Here is a 17,700-nt window from a genome sequence, read left to right as displayed (position 1 = left end):
CGCAGGCGGAGCAGCTGGCGCTGCTGCAGCACCAGCTTCAGGAGCTGCAGGATGAGGCGCAGGCTCAGCAGGAGGCGGAGCAGGCGCGCGCCACCCAGCTGCATGCTGTGCAGGTGGGTGGGGCGTGTGTGTCGGTGCACAGCCCAGGGTTTTTTGGTGCCCATGCAGGCGAGGGCATGCCCCGCCGCTGACCATGCGCCGACTCTGCACCTGCCGCCACCCTGCGCTTGAGGGGGGTCTCACCCGACCCGCCCTCTGCCCTCCCCTGCAGCAAGAGCTGGCGGCGATGCAGCAGCTGAGGGCGGCGGCGGAGCTGGTCGCGACGGCGGAGGCCCAGGTGCAGACCGAGGGCGATGAGCTTGCGCTGGCGGCGGCGCGGGTGCAGCAGGTGCAGGTGGAGCTGGCGCGCGCACGGCAGTGCGTGCAGGAGGTGGAGGGCAGGCGGCTGGAGCTGGAGCAGGAGCGGGAGGCGATGGAGGCGCAGGTGGCCCAGGAGAGCGTCCGCTGCGAGCGGGCAGAGGCGGCGGCGGCCAATGCGCGGCGCTTTGCGGCGGCCCAGCAGGCGCAGAGCCTGCTGCTCGAGGAAGCGGCGCAGGGCGCCGACCGCGGGCGTGCAGCGGCGGAGGCGGAGGCAGGGGAGCAGCTGCGCCTGCGGGAGGCGGCCGAGGCGAGGGCGGCGACGGCGGAGCGCCTGCGCGATGCTGCTCAGGCAAAGGCGGGCGCCGCACTCCTGATGTGGGATGCGGCGCAGGCCAAGGCGGCGGCGGCTAAGCGCCTGCAAGAGACATTCAAGAGGCGGGCGACTGCAGCGCTGAGCGGGCGCGCGGCGGCAGAGGGCCAGGCGGCGGCGGCAGGGCGCAAGCAGGAGGCGGCTGAGAAGTTGTTGCTGAGGTTCCTGCAGGTGATCGCGCCAGCTCGCCATCCCTGCTGGCACTGTCTTGAGGCGCCTGTGGTGCCGCCTGCCTAACGTTAGCGTTGCTCGTGCAGGTTCTCATCTTCATGCTAGTGGCCGGCAAAGTCGTTTACGCAGTTTACAGCATGGGCTGAAGCAGAAGGCCTCCCTGGCGTGGCCGGCAGCATTTGGCCGACTTGTTGAGCATGACTGTGGGTGCTGCGGACAGCAGGTGCTGGCCCAGCCTCTGTGCCAGCGGCTGCGATTTGCTGAGCAGTGGCATACTCAAAATGAAGCGCAGTGCCAGGGGGCATCTGCAGCGCTCGAGGAGTTGGTTGGGCGACGGTCGCCGCCAGGCGGCGGGTGGACAGCCCTTCGCTCCACAGAGATGGTTCAAACTTATAGCTTGTGCGTGTGTAAATGGCTCAAAGCAACACTTCAGCTCGTGTATGCAGTACATCGGCACTACAGAACCAGCAGAACCCTGAGAACTGCTGCCTTTCACCCCAGCTCCGTCCATACAAGTAGTGGCGAGGCAGGATGGGCAGATTTGTGCTGCTTGCCCACTTGTTTGTGTTCGCTGCGCTCTTTGCGGACTTGTTGTGGGAGAAGCACGCGCTCAATTCCTCTGGTGAGTGGTTGAGGTTCTGGGGCGATCTGCAGTCGGGGCCAACGAGCACCAGGCTGGGGCAGCCGCGCCGGTCAAACAGCGGAGTGTCGGGCAGGGCGGCCGTCCACCGCCCAAAATTCAAATCTGTGCTCTTGCAGTACGCCGCCTGCGAGGGGAAAACACCAATTTGAATGATACGGTGCTGCAGCTGACAGCAGAGCTGCAGGCAGCAAAGCTGCATTATGCCAGCTCCCGGCCGGAGAACAGCCCCGCAGACTCGCTGCTGCCGGCAGCGACAGCGGCGCTGGCAGCCTGCAAGCAGGCGCAGGATGAGGCTATGAAGAAGCTGGCCACTTGCGAGGCCAGGCGAGTGCACGACAGCCAGGCGGCGGAGAGGCGGGTCGCCGACTGCAAGGACGAGACGCGCCAGCTGGAACGCCAGCTGGGCGCAGCTGATGCGCGCGCCACGGAATGCCAGCACCAGCTGGAGGCGAGCGCCAGGAGCCTCACGGTCGCTGCCGCGGAGAACTATGCCTGCAGGGAGGAGCTGGTGAGCTTTCCTCTGGATGGAATGGGCGCACTGCTACTTGCCGCCGCCACTTGCAGGCGTGCCTCTGCCGGCAACATCTTCTGCTTGTGATGGAACCGCCGCTGAGGGTGGCCGCTTGCGCCTACTACTGCCGCTGCTGCCTGCAGGCGGAGGTGCGGGCGAGCACTGACCAGGTGGCACCCCCGACACCCGACACCTGCACGGCCGGCATATGGCAGGAGGTGCGCAGCAGCGCCGGGGCAGGCAGCGGCGGGAGGTGTGGTGCCAGCCGGCCCTGCCTGCCTGCCTGCCTGCCCAGCAGGTGCCCGCTCACCTTCCCTGCTGATGGTCCTGCTGTGGGCTGACCACAGCATGCTGCGCCACACCATCCCTGCTCCCCCTGCTCTGCTGCGTTCAGGGAACCGCCGCCGGCGCAAGCGGTGGCACCATCGCGCAGGTGACTGGCTGGGGCGGGGTGCAGCGGCAGGGGCAAGTGGCGGCGGCGTATGCCTGGCGGGGCTGCCGCCGCTGACCCCGCCGAGACTGTGTCCTTCTTTTGACCATCCCCGGCTGCTGCTGGCTCTGCTCAGATGCTGGGAGACTGGATGGGACTTCCTACACCCTGCTGGCGCCCTGTGGTTGGCGTGGCGCTGATAGCAGTCTTCCTGCTGGCCTGCGCTGGGTGCAAGGCCTTGTGCTGGCGCCGCGGAGGTGGGCAGGGTAGCCTGCAGGGTGCATGCGCACAGTGTGTCCTGTGTCCTCTTGAAGCCAGGCCATTTAAAGCTATATTTGCTGCTCCATGTGCTGCAGCGCGGAAGCTGGAGGAGATAGAGGACCTGAAGGATCTGTTACGCCAGTACCCTGATGGTTGGCAGTGAGAGCGCCAAGCCTTCAGGGGGGAAGGGCAAACACGGCTACGTAGCTTATCAGGCAGCGGCTGCATCGCGCAGCGCTCCGTCAGGTGGTGCAGAGCTGGTTATGCCTGATGGAGGGCGCGGACCACTGGGGGGCGCTCCAACAATGGCAGCAATGCTATCTTCTTTCGGAGCGCTGCCAGTGGGCGGCAGTTAGGGCGGCGGCGGCGGCGGCGGCGGCGGCGGCGGCTTCCTGGCAATACATTAATAGGCCGTTTACTCAAACGTGATGTACATGTTCTTCTAAGCTTTAATCATGTGTTCTGATGCGAAATGAAGGGCTTGTCCTGCCAGCAGTACGGATGGCGAGTGTCGGGGCCTGGGGCCAAGCTTCCTCTGTTTGACTTGCGTCTGTTGCTGTGAGAGGCAGCATGAAGAGCCTTGGCTGGCTGGTTGTCGTTCTTTCGCTCGCCCTCGTGCAGGGGCTGGCCCTTCTGGCGTGCGTCTTCGTGGGTGGGCCCACAAGTGAGTCCGGCAACAGCAAATCTGGACAGGCGTGGCGAAGCAGCAGCCGCAGCCTGGGGTGGCAGCCGCCGCTTGAGCAGCTGGCCGCCGCGTATGAACCGCAACCCCCGACCCATGTGCTTTGCAGTCGTCCGCCAGCACCATGAGATTGCGCATATGCATCTGATGCATCTGAACAAGACGGTGCACTGGATGAAGTCCGAGTCGCAGGCCCTGCAGCCGGCCAGCTGCCAGCCGGAGAACGTGACCGCGCAGGCGCAGCTGCAGGAGTCGCTGGCCACCTGCCAGCGCGTGGCGGCAGAGCAAGCGGCTGCCGAGGATGAGCACATGAAGAAGCTGGCCGCTCTGGAGGCCACCCTGGTGCGTGCGGGTCAGGAGTGAGTGCAGGAGTGCAGCCAACGCCTGGCGGATGCTGCTGGGGAGAAGCGTGCCTGCGAGGCGGAGCTGGCTGGCGCTGCCTGCAGGCCAGGCTGGAAGCGTTGCCACCTGCTACTGCCGCCGGCTGGTAGGGCTGCCACCGTAAAGTGCCCAGCTGGCAAGACGGGAAGCGTGCCTGATACTGCTGTGCTGCTGCCTGCAGGCGGAGGTGCTGGCGAGCGCTGCTCCCGTCTCACCGCAGGCGCCCAATACCTGCGCGACCGTGATATGGCAGGAGGTGCGCAGGATTTGCCCGCGGCGTTGGCTCTTCTGTGTGCTTGCCTTGCACGTGCCCGCTCATCTCCTGGGTGGCAGGCTTGCGCTGTGTTGACCACAGCGTGCCGTGCCACACCTTCCCAGCTCCTTTGGGTGCTGGCTGGCCTTGCGCAGATGCTGCGCGACTGGATGGATCTGGCCAGCCCCTGCTGGCGCCCTATGCTCAAAATGGTGCTGATTGCAGTCTCCCTGCTCGCTATCGCAGTGTGCAACGCTCTGTACTGGCACACTGAAGGTGTGTTGTACGGCCGCGGCAATTCAGCAGCCGTTTGCGCCGCAGGAGACCGACTGCTTTGCTGACCTGCTGGTGGCGATGTCTGCAGTGCGGGAGCTGCGGGACTTCAAACGCGAGGTCATGCACGTAGAGAGTGTGGCACGTGCCGTCGTGCAGCAGTACGGTTCGCAATGAGAACACGTTGCGCCATGATCGTGACGCACATTTTGTTTGCCGCTGGGATTCATCCTCACGCTTATATTGTAATAGTGTAAACATGACGTTCTGACGGACAAGTTACGTCCCGTCGCTGGTCCTGAGTGACGCGACCACCCGCTGGGCACGCCGGGCGCCGCCAACTTTCCACTATGACAGCCTCTCGAATGACCGCTGCTCCAGGTCCAGCGGTCTTCGAAGTGTGAGGTGATTGAGTTCTCTCCGGTCTCAGCCTCCGAGAGGGCACAGGTTCGATTCCTCCCATGTCGAAACTTTGTGAGGACAAACGCGGCATAGCTGACCGGCTCAGCGCCAATCCAAGCCAATTCCTTCGGGAACGCCTAATAGAATCGCCAAGGCTTCGGCACAGGCCTCCCCGGGACCCATTCACTACTAGTGGGGGGTACTGCACTTGGCGCGTCGGGCAGATCAAATAATGGTCTAAAGCTAGACGTTAAAACCGGGAAGTTAAGCCTGTGGAGGCTCTTCCCCACCTTTACCTTTACCTTTACCTTTATCAGCAGCTGAAAGGCCGTGCAGAGCACTAGTGGGGCGGTTGCGACTTCGCTGTGGGTGAGGCGTCGCGGAGCAGCTCAGCTGCCACTGGCTGCTGTTTCACAACGTTGAGACCACCTTGGAGGCGGGGAGTCCGCGCCACTGCGGCAAGCGGAGCTCCCAACTCCCGCTTCTCCCTCGCTCGGACCGCTGCAATGCCATCCCGACAAGCTCCAGCGCTGTGTGCAGGAGCATGGAGGGGCCGCAGGACCAGGCAGCGGCGCCACCTCCCGACGCTGCGGCAGCGGCGCCGGCGGCCCAGGTGACAACAGTGCCAAGCTGCTTGTGCTCTGTTCCCGCTGCATTAGTGTGGCGAGGATGAGGGGCATGCTTTGCTTGAATGATTCATGCTGTGAAGATGTGGGTGCCGAGCGGCCTGGACGCGGCCGCTGAAATAAAATGGGAGTTGTTTCGCTGCCGCTACGCCGGCGCGCCGCACCCCAAGGAGGCCGCCATCGACTTCCTCGTAAGGGCGGGGATAAAGTTCGAGGTAGGCGGGGACAGCTGATGAGGCACAGCTGGCATGCGCCTTTGGCTTGCTGCCGCGCCGCTCCCTCAGGCCCGCTCTGCGCCCGCGCATGCTGCCGCACCGACCACCAATGATCCGCCATACCACCTCCTGTCCCGCAGGACCCCGATGCGCCTCCCGCGGAAGCAGCAGGCCGCCGCGGCATCGTGCGGGCGGTGGTGGACAGGCTTGGCAGCATGCTGCGCGGCACGCGCCACCGCCAGCTCAAGTCGCCTGGCGGCAGAAAGCGGCGCCACAGCAGGGGCGCAGACGAGGTGGCGGTGCCCGTCTCACCCAACAACCGCGCGGCAAAGGTCCAGCGGGTCGGCAGCAGACACCAGGGCACCCGCGGCAGCCTGCCAGAGGCCGCCGCCATCCCTGCGGCAGCCCCCGGCCCCATGGAAGCCGTGTCTGCGGCTGATCAGCAGCAGCAGCAGCAGCGGCAGGACCTGCAGCCAGGCACCCCCGCCTCCCAGGCCGGCAGCAGCCCCGGCAAGGCGGCGGCCGCAGCGGCTGACGCCGGCGACGGCAGCCAGGCCACAGCGGCGAGCCTGCCAACCACCCAGCCAAGCAGCCTGGAGAGCGCGGCAGCGGCACAGGCGGCGGCCGCTGCTGCAGGCGCGGCAGCTGGCGCAGCAGGGCCAGTGGCAGCAGGTGCAGCAGAAGCTGCAGAGGCACCCCAGGCGGAGGGGGCGGAGGAGCCACGGCAGGAGCACGCTGGTGGCGCCGGCAGCCACCAGGTGGGCTGAAGTGTGGAGGGGTGGGTTGGTTGCTCCTGGGAGCATCTGCTCTGGAACAGACGGCCACGCACCCACTTTCAGAGGTGGCACCACCCCTTGGCTGCTGTGCAGGAGGGTGGCGGCGTGGATGACAGCTACGAGGCGCCAGCGAGCGAAGGGCCAGAGGTGGGCATCGACTGTTGGCGCTGCCGCGCTGCCTGCTGGGAGACGAGGGGCCACTCTCCCCCTCAGCCGCGGCCGCACTCTGCCAGCCCCGTTTTCTGCTGAGCCGCTCGCTGTGCTATTTGACAGGCTGCTGCTGTCCCCTTCCCTCTCACTGCCTTTCTGCAGGCGTGCAGTGATGCGCAGGAGCATGCCGCAGGCGCGGGCGCAGAGGGAGACCAGGGAGCGGACGCCAGCACGGCTGCTGCTGCCGCCGCCGAGCGCCCGAGCGCCGAGCAGGAGGTGGAGGCGCCAGAGGAGACGCCGGGCTGGCAGGTGACGGGTGGGCGGGGGTGGGTGTCCACTCATCAACCGCTGGGGTGGCTGAGCCCGCGTCTGTGTATTAATGCGCAGCAGTCTCCTCCCGCTCAGCTGGTTTGCGATGCTATATAGTAGGTGCTGTACAACAGCTGACCTTCCTCCACTCAATGTCGGCTCCCAAGCCGCCAGCCACCTGCTGCACCTACATACATGTGGTGGTGCAGCAGGTGGCGGGCGGCGTGGGAGCCGCCATTAAGTGGAGGCAGGTGAGGCGCCGCCTCCCACCTGCTGGCTGGGCTGCTGCCTTGGGAGACGAGCGGGCACTCCTCTCCACCGGCAGGGGCCCTGTGCCTGCACCGCTGCCTGCGCCGAGTGATGCGCCGCTGCTGTGCCCCCTGCCCTCCCTCCTCCACAAACCATCCCCTCCTGCACCCGCACCACCCACCCACCAGCCCGCCATGCAGGTGCTGGACAGCTATGTCCAGGGTGGCGAGGGAGCGGGCGGCCCTTTGGACGTGAACCAATGGCTGCAAGACCTGCCGCTGGTGACCAACCTGGAGGCGCAGCAATATGTGAGCCGCAGACGTGCAGCCGCCCTCTTGAGCTCATCCGCCATGCCAGCAAGCAGCCAGGGTTACCCAGCGGTGGTAATGGCAGAAGGACGGCCCAAAGCTGCCATGCGCGCCAACTAACCGGCGCCGGTGCTCCCATCTTGCAGGTGCTGGACGAGTTGACGGTGCACCCGCGCGTCTGCCAGCGCCGCCTTCCGCCCCTGCTGAGCAAGCTGCTCCGCAGGGCCCTGCAGTCGGACCTCGGCGGCGAGGAGGCGCACGCGCTGAGCGGCATATTTGCCAAGGTGCGGTGCAGTGGCTGCTCTGCAGGCCGCTGCCCCCATACCTCAAGTTGCACGCCGTGTGGCGGCGACTGTCCAGCTGAGCGGCATGGGCCCTCTCCTTCTAAGATCTCGCCCTGCTGCTTTACAGTGTATCGCTCGGCCATTTTTACTGCACGACGGCGAGCTGCTGGAGGCGGCGGTCGATTGCGCCACCTTCCTGGCTGGGGCTTTCTACCCCAGCGAGCTGCTGTCTGCTGTGGGGCGCCAGGCAAGCATGCGTGGCTTGCTTTTGGGCTGCTTGCTTTTGGGCTGCTTTCCTCTGCTTCAGGCAGCATGGCAGTAGCCAGCTCATGGCAGGCAATGCCGGCTGAGGCAGTCGTTTCCATTATGGCTGCCCACTCAGGGAGCGTCATCCGCCGTCCTCTTTGCAGATGGGAGTCTGGGATGCGGCCGCCAGCGCACTGCAGCTGCAGGCCTTGGCGCCGCTCATCAATAGGATCGAGTGGTGCGAGCGGTGAGGCTACTGCAGGGGCTGCGCACCTTGTGCTGCTGGCGGTGCTTTCCTCAATCCATTGCCACACGGCCAGCGACCTGACCCAGCATGCCTGCCTGCTTGCAGGGAGCGTGGTCTGAAGGCCTGCTCCGGCATGCTCAACTTGCTGCGTGCTGCCGGCAGCTCCCTGGCCAGCACGCCCGACTTGATGCCGCTTGTGCGCACGCTGCTGGGGGCAACTGTCGTGTGTGTGCCGCGAGGAGGTGAGGCGCAATGCTGCCGCCTGCTGGCATCACCACACCGCCAGGCCACGCTGCGGCATGCCATCTGTGCAGATGCGGCTTGCGAGGCCACGGCGGCCGACGGCCTGAGGGCCTTCCTGGGCATCCTCCAGTAAGAACAGCCCCTGCCGGGCCAGAGCCAGCACCGCCAGACCGCCAGCTGCCTCCAAGTCATGCCGCTGCCGACTCGTGCTTCCGACGCCCAGCTGCCTCGCCCACCCGCCTGCCTGCAGAGGCATGGCTGCCCAGAACGGCGCGGTGGCGGAGCTGGTGGCCAGCGCCCGCGCGGCCATTGCAGGCGAAGGGGCCGAAGCAGACGCGGAGTGGCAGGTGGATCTGGTGCCCTTCAGTGCCAGCATCCCTGGGCTGTACCTGAAGCTGTGTTCGGTCGCTCTGCCACCAGGCGCCCCGCTGCTCCACTGCACTGTTCCGCAAGCCCATCACATGCAAGCCTCATGCGACTGCCTGCACAGTGTCTGCAGGGAGGCGGCGCGGATGTGGAGCCGGTCGGCCCGCCCTCGTCAGCGGCTGCGGCGGAGGCCGCTGCGGCGACGCTGCTGCACTTCCACCGCGGAGCAGAGGTGCGCCGCAGCTCCTCCTGTTTGGACAGATGGCGGCAACCTGCCTGCTGGTTGTGTGGCTGCCAGCAGCCGGCAACCTGTTCCTGGACGCATGCAGGTAGCGGCAGCAGATGAGCGCGGCGGCCTGCTGGCGTGGGAGCCTGCCACCGACCCCGCCGTGCAGGAGGAGGTGCACCAGCAGTGCACCCACCTGGCTGCCTCCACGCGTGCCGTGGATCAATGCACCAGCAGAGGAGCCGGTTCCTCTCCTGCTCATCTCACTTGGCTGCTGTGGCCTGCCGCCTTCAGGAAGATGATGATTCTCCGCTCGGGGTGGGCACTGAGGGTGGGGACGAGGCGCCCGAGGTGAGTGCCAGGTGGCATGCGCTGCGACTCTCCAGAGAAGCAGCAGCCGCCGGAAGCAGAGGCCTGCCGGGCGGCCGCCCTGTCAGCAGCCGCAGAGCGGCAGTAGAGCGGCAGGCGGCGGCGGAGCGAGACCCTCACTGTGCCTGCCTGCCCAGCAGCTCTGCCCCACCTTCATCGCACGTGTCTGCCATGCCTGCTAGTTGCAGGCTGATGCCGGCCTGCCATCGCAATCGCCATCCGTGCTGGAGCTGCTCGGAGCTGAGGCGGCAGAGGTGAGCGGAACGCCAGGTGGCGTTTGTTTTGAGTGAGTGCGGTACGCTGGCTGTCCTGCCTGCCAGCGTGCCCGCTCGTCTCCTCAAGGTTACAGTAGCGGCAAATGCATGCAGGCGATGGCCAAGGCCGGCAGCGGCGCGCCCGAGGCAGGTGCCACCAGGCTGGCGCTGCGGTCCGTGGCTGCGGCAGCCAGCCTGCCTCCGGCGGCGGAGCCGGGCGCCGCCAACATCCTGGCAGAACCTGCACCTGCTGTGCCGGCACCCACCGCGGCAGAAGCCGCCGAGCAGCGCCTGGACAGCCCGGCAGCGGCGCAGGCGGCTGCCGATGCCGCAGAAGCAGGCGCGGCAGCAGGCGCAGCAGCGCCAGTGGCAGCAGGTGCAGCAGAACCTGCAGAGGCACCCCAGGCGGAGGGGGAAGAGGAGGTAGGGCAGGAGCACGCTGGCGGCGCCGACAGCCATGGCCACCAGGTGGGTTGAAGTGTGGAGGGGCGGTTGGTTGCTCCTGGCAGCATCTGCGCTGAAACAGAACCGCTGCGCACCCACCACATAGCTGGTGCCTCCTTCGCCTGCGGTGCAGGAGGGTGGCACTGTGGACGACGGCTACAAGGCGCCAGGCAGCGCAGAGATGAAGGTGGGCATCGCTGCCAGCTTGACCTCCCTCGGGAAGACCAGGAGCACTCTCTCCCCGTTCTGCGCCTGCACCTGTGCTTCTCCCAATCGCTCCTTGGAGTGTGGACTTCCGCCCCGCCGTCTCACCTGGCTGCTCAGCTTTGCTGTTTGCAGGAGGGCGAGCACCTTCCACCCAGCCTGGATTTGCTGGCGGATGGGGGAGTTCAGGAGGCACCCAAGGTGAGAGTGGCAGGCGGCATGAGTTGCGGCTGTTCAGAAAAAGCAGCAAGCGCCTCCAGCAGAGGCCCGCCGGGCGGCCGCCCTCTCAGCAGCAGCAGAGCGGCAGGCGGCAGCGGAGTGAGACCTGCCTGTAGGCACGTGCACTGCGCTGTGCTGCCCAGCAGCTCTGCCCCACCTTCACCCCACGTGTCTGCCGTGCCTGCTGCTTGCAGGGTGATGCTGACATGCCAGATGCATCGCCATCCGTGCTGGAGCTGCTCGGAGCTGAGGAGGCGGCAGAGGTGAGCGGAGCGCCAGGTGGCATTCGTTTTGAGTTAGTGCGGTACGCTGACTGTCCTGCCTGCCAACGTGCCGGCTCGTCTCCTCAATGTTACAGTGGCGGCATGCGCTGCCGAACGGTCGTGCCTTTCAGGCGCCATCCAGCGGGGGGGCGGAGGTGGGCAGCATCAGGCTGCTCAGCCACACTGTGCCGTGCCCCTGCCCTGCACTTGCGCTTGTTTCACGCTTCTTGTGCCACTGTGGAGCTCAGCCTCTCTCCCGCTGCCATTCAACAGGCACACCAGCACGCACAATGGGCGGATGCTGACCAGGATGGTGATGAGCTGGCGCAGGAAGTGGAGGAGGCACGAGACCATCAGGTGAGAGACGGGATTGGGTGGGCTGCCGTTGGCTGCATGAGCAGTGTCGCCTTCTTGTGATGATGCAAAGCCATCACTTGCAAGCATGCCTTGTTGGTCTGTGCCTGCAGGGCGGCGGCGTGGCCGAGGAGGTGCCTGGTGCGGCTGATGCTGTGGAACGCAATGGCGACGAGGAGCCCGCTCCAGAGCCTGGGGTGCGTTTCAGCCCAGACCATGTAGTGGTAAACTGCTTCTGCATCTCCTTACAGCCGTGCCTGGAAGCGGTGGTCACACTAGCTGCACTGACGGCGCTGCATGCAGTCGCAGTGACTGCTGCTGTGCAGTCCCTGGTGCAGCTGCTGGACTTTGTCCAGGCCGTGGTCCTGCCGGCCACGAAGCAGCCGAACGTGGATGCTGTGGCGGTGGGTTCCCGGGCGGTAGATGCAGCGGTGCCCCATGGCACGGCATTCCCTGAACACCACTCACACGCACTTGTACAAGTTGGCGACAACGTCGCTGTCCATGTTCTTCTACTGCAGTGCAAGCGCGGCGGGCACAGGTTTCACAACCGTGTGACCAAGCGGAGCGATATGTTCCAGCAGGTGAACATCAGCTAAGCTGGGGTGAATGCATTAGGTGATCTGATCGGTACGTGCGTGTGAGTCTGTCAGCAGCTGCTTTACACTTCGTGCGTTACCGATATGCCCCACCCCTGCACACACACGCCTGCAGATGGGACTCGCCCCTCAAGCTGCCTTCAAGTACCCCAAGGCCTTCACCTCGTGAGGATGTTTTGGCAAACGCAGCGGCTGCACGCATATTGGCTGCCGCTGCCAGCCAAAACTGCCCACATCCATGCAGATTCATGAGGGACCGGGATTCAATCAGATCCACTTTGAGCACTTTGTTGCTGCTGCAGCGCTCTGCGATGATGGCCTGCCACCTCGCTTATGCGCTGTACAACGTACGCATGACTGGCACCGCCCCTGAGCTTTCAGGTACTGAGCTTCTGGGCCATGTGCCAGCCTCCAGGCCTGTTTGAGAGGTGTGGAGTTACTGCAGCTTGAAACCTCCTGGTGCAGATGAGGCTGCAGTGTACTTCCAGCTGGGAACCACCTTCCCAGACACACCTAGCTGGGCGGCTGTGGGCAGGCAAGCAACCAGGCTGGGGGGCCGCTGCAGCGCTAGCGCCGCGCTAAGTGCTGTGACTGCCAAAGCATGCTGTTGGGGTCACTTGGCATGCAGTGAATGAGACACATCTCGATGGTGTGCCTGCTGTGCAGCTTGGCTCGCGTGACCACTCCAGCCTCTTTGATTCTTTCTTACCACCACCTTTGGGAGATTGCTGGTGGCCAGGGAGGCGCTGCCGCTGCCCCGCCTGCGCAGCCGCCAACCCTTCGCCAGGAGCTGCGCACAGCGCTGGAGGCCTCGGCGCAACGCTCGGGCATCAGCATTGCCGATTTCGCTGCTCGATCAGCCAATGCTGTGGCTGCTGCACAGGGGCAGGGCACAGAGGAGGAGTGCAAGGCCGCTTTGGCAGCAGAGCCATACTGCAGGCACGTTGCTACTCCTGCCTCCGATCTGTTTGTTGTTACACGCAGCACCGCATTGCCACTCCTGCCGCTGAATCTTTTCTGCAGGCTGATGCTGGACCAGTTCCTGCGGGGCACGGCGGAGGGCAGCAGGCTGGCAACAGCTGTCAGCAAGCTGCCCTCGGATACTGAGATGAACACGCTGCTGTGCTCGCCTGCCCCTCGATTCATGGCTGGTGTGACCAGCTCCTATCATACTCTGCAGAGGGTGCTGCGTGCCCTGCAGCCTGCTGACCCCGACGAGGACCTGAGCATCGAGGTGTGGGTGGGCAAGGACCCCGCTGCTGCCCACGGGCAATGGGAAAAGCTCAGGTGCGCCCAGGATTGGAAGCTCTGGTTCGCTAGCCTACCTGTGGATGCATGGCTAATTAGCGTCCGTAGTCCAGGAGGCTGGCGCTGCAGCGCCAGCTGGCACGGGATCCTGTTGGCCTGTTAGCGCTCCTGCGCCTTTCTTAATGCTGCAGTAAGGAGGTGATCCACGACACCCTGCTGGCCCTGGACGAGGCGGCCTTTGCAGCAGACGTGGCGGGGCTGCCAGAGGACGAGGAGAAGCTGGCGGAGGCGGAGGTATGCTGTTGGCACAACCTATGACAGCCTGGCATCAGACTGGCGCCGCTGGCTCCCTTGGCACAGGCCACCGCTGCCGTGCCGCCATCTGCTTCACATTTGTTCCCAGCTGGCCATGTGTCTTCACCTCCTCTGCAGGAGTAGGCGCTTGAGCAGGGCGGGATAGGGGTGATGTGGCGGCGCATGCGACAGGGGTGATGTGTGCATGGGAGGTACAATTGTACATTTTGCCTCTTGTGGTAATACCACATGCTACTGTGTCACTCTAGTGCGTACCGCCGTGTTATCATGATGCCGCCACAGCGGGACGGGATCCTGTTGCGACAGGCTGCATGCTGGCTCTGATTGGAGGATCCGCCAGGAGCTGGGGCAGGCGCTGGCGGGGCGCACGCTGGCGGCGGCGCGGCGGCGCGGCAAGCAGATGTGGTGCGAGTTTGACGCCGGGCCCAGCCTGCGGCCGCACTCGCCGGCATCATGCGGAATGATTCCGTGCAGAGAGGCGAATTGGGTCGCTTGCTAGCAGCTGCAGCTGAGCCAGCTTGAGCGGCATGTCCGCCACACTTTCTTCCACCGGCCGACGGCCTTGAACAGGCCTTGGACAGCGAGCACAGACACCTTCGGTCCGCCAATCCGAGCTCCCCAAGCCTTGAACCCTCCCCAGGCTCCCAGAGGCCAGCATGATGGCACTCCAAGCGTATGGCCGCCCCCGCCCCATTCACGGCGGCGGCGAGGCAGCAGGGGCGAGCCAGCCTGTGCCGCCCCGGCCAGCTGTGCTCCGCCCCCCCCGCGCCGGTCGCAGGCAGGACACGGCCGCTCGCTGCCGCCTTCTCCTTCCTCACCTCCCGCCCTCCCCACACCGCTCTGCTTCCCTGCCTGCCCGCCCACCCTCCTCCCACCCTGTCTGCACATGCCGCCGCGCCGTTCCGCCCCGGCCGCAGCACCCCCAGCCAGATACCCGCCCGCCTCGGAGCGCTACGCTGTCGTTCGCGCTGCCGCCCGCGCATGCACCCGGCCTCGGCCCGAGCCGGCGCCGCAGTGCCCGCCCAGCTTCCCCGTCCTCCCTGCCGTAGGGCCTGCCATCCTCCCCACACCCTCCACCACGTGGCACCCTGCCCTCACCCGCACACACACGAACACACCTGTACCGCACCCCCCATACCTGTACCGCAGGCGCCTCCACCATGTACTCCATCCTGGCGGCCGTGCAGCTGGTGGCGCGCCTCCTGTTCATCATTCGCGCCGTACAAGGTGGGATAGCGTGGCAGGGCAGGCAGCGGCGGCGGCAGCGGTGGTAGCAGGCAGCATCAGCGGCGGGTGCAACGCGACGGCTCCTGAGCCGGCCGCTGGCTGCGCCGCTTGCGCTGCTTGCCCCGGCGGGAGGGTTTAGGGTGCGCGCCAGACCATGCAATTGCCGTGGTGCGATGCCCATTCTGCCGGTATCATGGGTGACCCTGCCCGCCCGCCGCCTGCATGGCTGCCTGCGCCCTTGCCGACCCAGCCCGCCTGTCGGAATCCTGGCGAGTGCCGCCGCCAGCGAGAGCAAGCAGACATGCCGCTTGTCGGAACAGGATCCCGCCTGTCGGAATCGTGGTGAGCGCCGCCGCCAGCCTGCGCAAGCAGACATACCGCTTGTCGCAACAGGATCCCGCTTGTCGGAATCCTGGCGAGCGCCGCCGCCAGCATGCGGTAGCAGACATGCCGCCTGTCGCAACAGGATCCCGCCTGTCGGAATCCTGGTGAGCGCCGCCGCCAACCTAAACAAACAGACATGCCGCCTGTCGCAACAGGATCCCGCCTGTCGGAATCCTGGCGAGCGCCGCCGCCAACGAGAGCAAGCAGGCATGCCGCCCGTCGCAACAGGATCCCGCCTGTCGGAATCCTGGTGACCGCCGCCGTCAGCGAGAGCAAGCAGACATGCCGCCCGTCGCAACAGGATCCCGCCTGTCGGAATCCTGGTGAGCGCCGCCGCCAGCCTGAGCAAGCAAACATGCCGCCCGTCGCAACAGGATCCCGCCTGTCGGAATCCTGGTGAGCGCCGCCGCCAACCTGAGCAAGCAGACATGCCGCCTGTCGCAACAAGATCCCGCCTGTCGGAATCCTGGTGACCGCCGCCGCCAACGAGAGCAAGCAGACATGCCGCCCGTCGCAACAGGATCCCGCCTGTCGGAATCTTGGTGAGCGCCGCCGCCAGCCTGCCCAAGCAGACATGCCGCCTGTCGCAACAGGATCCCGCCTGTCGGAATCCTGGTGAGCGCCGCCGCCAACGAGAGCAAGCAGACATGCCGCCCGTCGCAACAGGATCCCACCTGTCGGAATCCTGGCGAGCGCCGCCGCCAACCTGCGCAAGCAGACATGCCGCCTGTCGCAACAGGATCCCGCCTGTCGGAATCCTGGCGAGCGCCGCCGCCAACGAGAGCAAGCAGGCATGCCGCCCGTCGCAACAGGATCCCGCCTGTCGGAATCTTGGTGAGCGCCGCCGCCAGCCTGCCCAAGCAGACATGCCGCCTGTCGCAACAGGATCCCGCCTGTCGGAATCCTGGTGAGCGCCGCCGCCAGCCTGAGCAAGCAAACATGCCGCCTGTCGCAACAGGATCCCGCCTGTCGGAATCCTGGCGAGCGCCGCCGCCAACGAGAGCAAGCAGGCATGCCGCCCGTCGCAACAAGATCCCGCCTGTCGGAATCCTGGTGACCGCCGCCGTCAGCGAGAGCAAGCAGACATGCCGCCCGTCGCAACAGGATCCCGCCTGTCGGAATCTTGGTGAGCGCCGCCGCCAGCCTGCCCAAGCAGACATGCCGCCTGTCGCAACAGGATCCCGCCTGTCGGAATCCTGGTGAGCGCCGCCGCCAACGAGAGCAAGCAGACATGCCGCCCGTCGCAACAGGATCCCACCTGTCGGAATCCTGGCGAGCGCCGCCGCCAACCTGCGCAAGCAGACATGCCGCCTGTCGCAACAGGATCCCGCCTGTCGGAATCCTGGCGAGCGCCGCCGCCAACGAGAGCAAGCAGGCATGCCGCCCGTCGCAACAGGATCCCGCCTGTCGGAATCCTGGTGACCGCCGCCGTCAGCGAGAGCAAGCAGACATGCCGCCTGTCGCAACAGGATCCCGCCTGTCGGAATCCTGGTGAGCGCCGCCGCCAGCGAGAGCAAGCAGGCATGCCGCCCGTCGCAACAGGATCCCGCCTGTCGGAATCCTGGTGAGCGCCGCCGCCAATCTGCGCAAGGAGACATGCCGCTTGTCGCAACAGGATCCCGCCTGTCAGAATCCTGGTGAGCGCCGCCGCCAGCGAGAGCAAGCAGACATGCCGCCTGTCGCAACACGATCCCGCCTGTCGGAATCCTGGCGAGCGCCGCCGCCAACCCGCGCAAGCAGACATGCCGCCTGTCGCAACAGGATCCCGCCTGTCGGAATCCTGGTGAGCGCCGCCGCCAACCTGCGCAAGCAGACATGCCGCCTGTCGCAACAGGATCCCGCCTGTCGGAATCCTGGTGAGCGCCGCCGCCAACCCGCGCAAGCAGACATGCCGCCTGTCGCAACACGATCCCGCCTGTCGGAATCCAGGTGAGCGCCGCCGCCAACCCGCGCAAGCAGACATGCCGCCTGTCGCAACACGATCCCGCCTGTCGGAATCCTGGCGAGCGCCGCCGCCAGCCTGCCCAAGCAGACATGCCGCCTGTCGCAACAGGATCCCGCCTGTCGGAATCTTGGTGAGCGCCGCCGCCAGCGAGAGCAAGCAGACATGCCGCCTGTCGCAACAGGATCCCGCCTGTCGGAATCCTGGCGAGCGCCGCCGTCAGCGAAAGCAAGCAGGCATGCCGCCCGTCGCAACAGGATCCCGCCTGTCGGAATCTTGGTGAGCGCCGCCGCCAGCCTGCCCAAGCAGACATGCCGCCTGTCGCAACAGGATCCCGCCTGTCGGAATCCTGGTGAGCGCCGCCGCCAACGAGAGCAAGCAGACATGCCGCCCGTCGCAACAGGATCCCACCTGTCGGAATCCTGGCGAGCGCCGCCGCCAACCTGCGCAAGCAGACATGCCGCCTGTCGCAACAGGATCCCGCCTGTCGGAATCCTGGCGAGCGCCGCCGCCAACGAGAGCAAGCAGGCATGCCGCCCGTCGCAACAGGATCCCGCCTGTCGGAATCTTGGTGAGCGCCGCCGCCAGCCTGCCCAAGCAGACATGCCGCCTGTCGCAACAGGATCCCGCCTGTCGGAATCCTGGTGAGCGCCGCCGCCAGCCTGAGCAAGCAAACATGCCGCCTGTCGCAACAGGATCCCGCCTGTCGGAATCCTGGCGAGCGCCGCCGCCAACGAGAGCAAGCAGGCATGCCGCCCGTCGCAACAAGATCCCGCCTGTCGGAATCCTGGTGACCGCCGCCGTCAGCGAGAGCAAGCAGACATGCCGCCCGTCGCAACAGGATCCCGCCTGTCGGAATCTTGGTGAGCGCCGCCGCCAGCCTGCCCAAGCAGACA

At 66.1% G+C, this 17,700-nt stretch overlaps 3 protein-coding genes across 3 annotated transcripts in view; all 3 read left to right on the top strand.

The window, feature by feature from the left end:
• The window catches only part of CHLNCDRAFT_145596 (hypothetical protein), a gene marked incomplete at both ends in the record, with an annotated part of 2,997 nt that extends 88 nt beyond the window's left edge, over nucleotides 1-2,909 (top strand). Inside the window, 7 exons of the mRNA XM_005848123.1 lie at nucleotides 30-113; nucleotides 272-901; nucleotides 1,711-2,052; nucleotides 2,199-2,273; nucleotides 2,450-2,488; nucleotides 2,622-2,742; nucleotides 2,842-2,909. Coding sequence (XP_005848185.1) covers nucleotides 30-113; nucleotides 272-901; nucleotides 1,711-2,052; nucleotides 2,199-2,273; nucleotides 2,450-2,488; nucleotides 2,622-2,742; nucleotides 2,842-2,909 — 1,359 coding nt within the window. The remainder of the gene's footprint in view (nucleotides 1-29; nucleotides 114-271; nucleotides 902-1,710; nucleotides 2,053-2,198; nucleotides 2,274-2,449; nucleotides 2,489-2,621; nucleotides 2,743-2,841) is intronic.
• A 2,372-nt stretch (nucleotides 2,910-5,281) lies between these two features.
• On the top strand, nucleotides 5,282-11,857 carry CHLNCDRAFT_145594 (hypothetical protein; the record flags this gene model as incomplete). Its single annotated transcript, XM_005848122.1, has 26 exons — nucleotides 5,282-5,350; nucleotides 5,534-5,578; nucleotides 5,719-6,336; nucleotides 6,448-6,501; nucleotides 6,667-6,813; nucleotides 7,023-7,064; nucleotides 7,263-7,370; nucleotides 7,517-7,654; nucleotides 7,782-7,889; nucleotides 8,065-8,147; nucleotides 8,253-8,343; nucleotides 8,434-8,519; nucleotides 8,641-8,737; nucleotides 8,890-8,988; nucleotides 9,086-9,157; nucleotides 9,277-9,333; nucleotides 9,540-9,605; nucleotides 9,720-10,073; nucleotides 10,183-10,236; nucleotides 10,389-10,454; nucleotides 10,667-10,735; nucleotides 11,009-11,092; nucleotides 11,203-11,286; nucleotides 11,416-11,493; nucleotides 11,611-11,673; nucleotides 11,804-11,857. 26 exons carry the CDS (start codon nucleotides 5,282-5,284, stop codon nucleotides 11,855-11,857), a joined length of 2,886 nt encoding a protein of 961 aa, XP_005848184.1.
• A 4,674-nt stretch (nucleotides 11,858-16,531) lies between these two features.
• On the top strand, nucleotides 16,532-16,795 carry CHLNCDRAFT_22680 (hypothetical protein; the record flags this gene model as incomplete). Its single annotated transcript, XM_005848121.1, has 1 exon — nucleotides 16,532-16,795. The coding sequence occupies one exon, from the start codon at nucleotides 16,532-16,534 to the stop codon at nucleotides 16,793-16,795; it is 264 nt and encodes an 87-aa protein (XP_005848183.1).
• Between the last annotated feature and the right edge of the window lie 905 nt (nucleotides 16,796-17,700).

Source organism: Chlorella variabilis, assembly GCF_000147415.1.
Source record: "Chlorella variabilis unplaced genomic scaffold CHLNCscaffold_9, whole genome shotgun sequence".
Lineage (NCBI taxonomy): Eukaryota > Viridiplantae > Chlorophyta > Trebouxiophyceae > Chlorellales > Chlorellaceae > Chlorella > Chlorella variabilis.
This window is presented reverse-complemented; position numbering and strand designations above follow the sequence as displayed.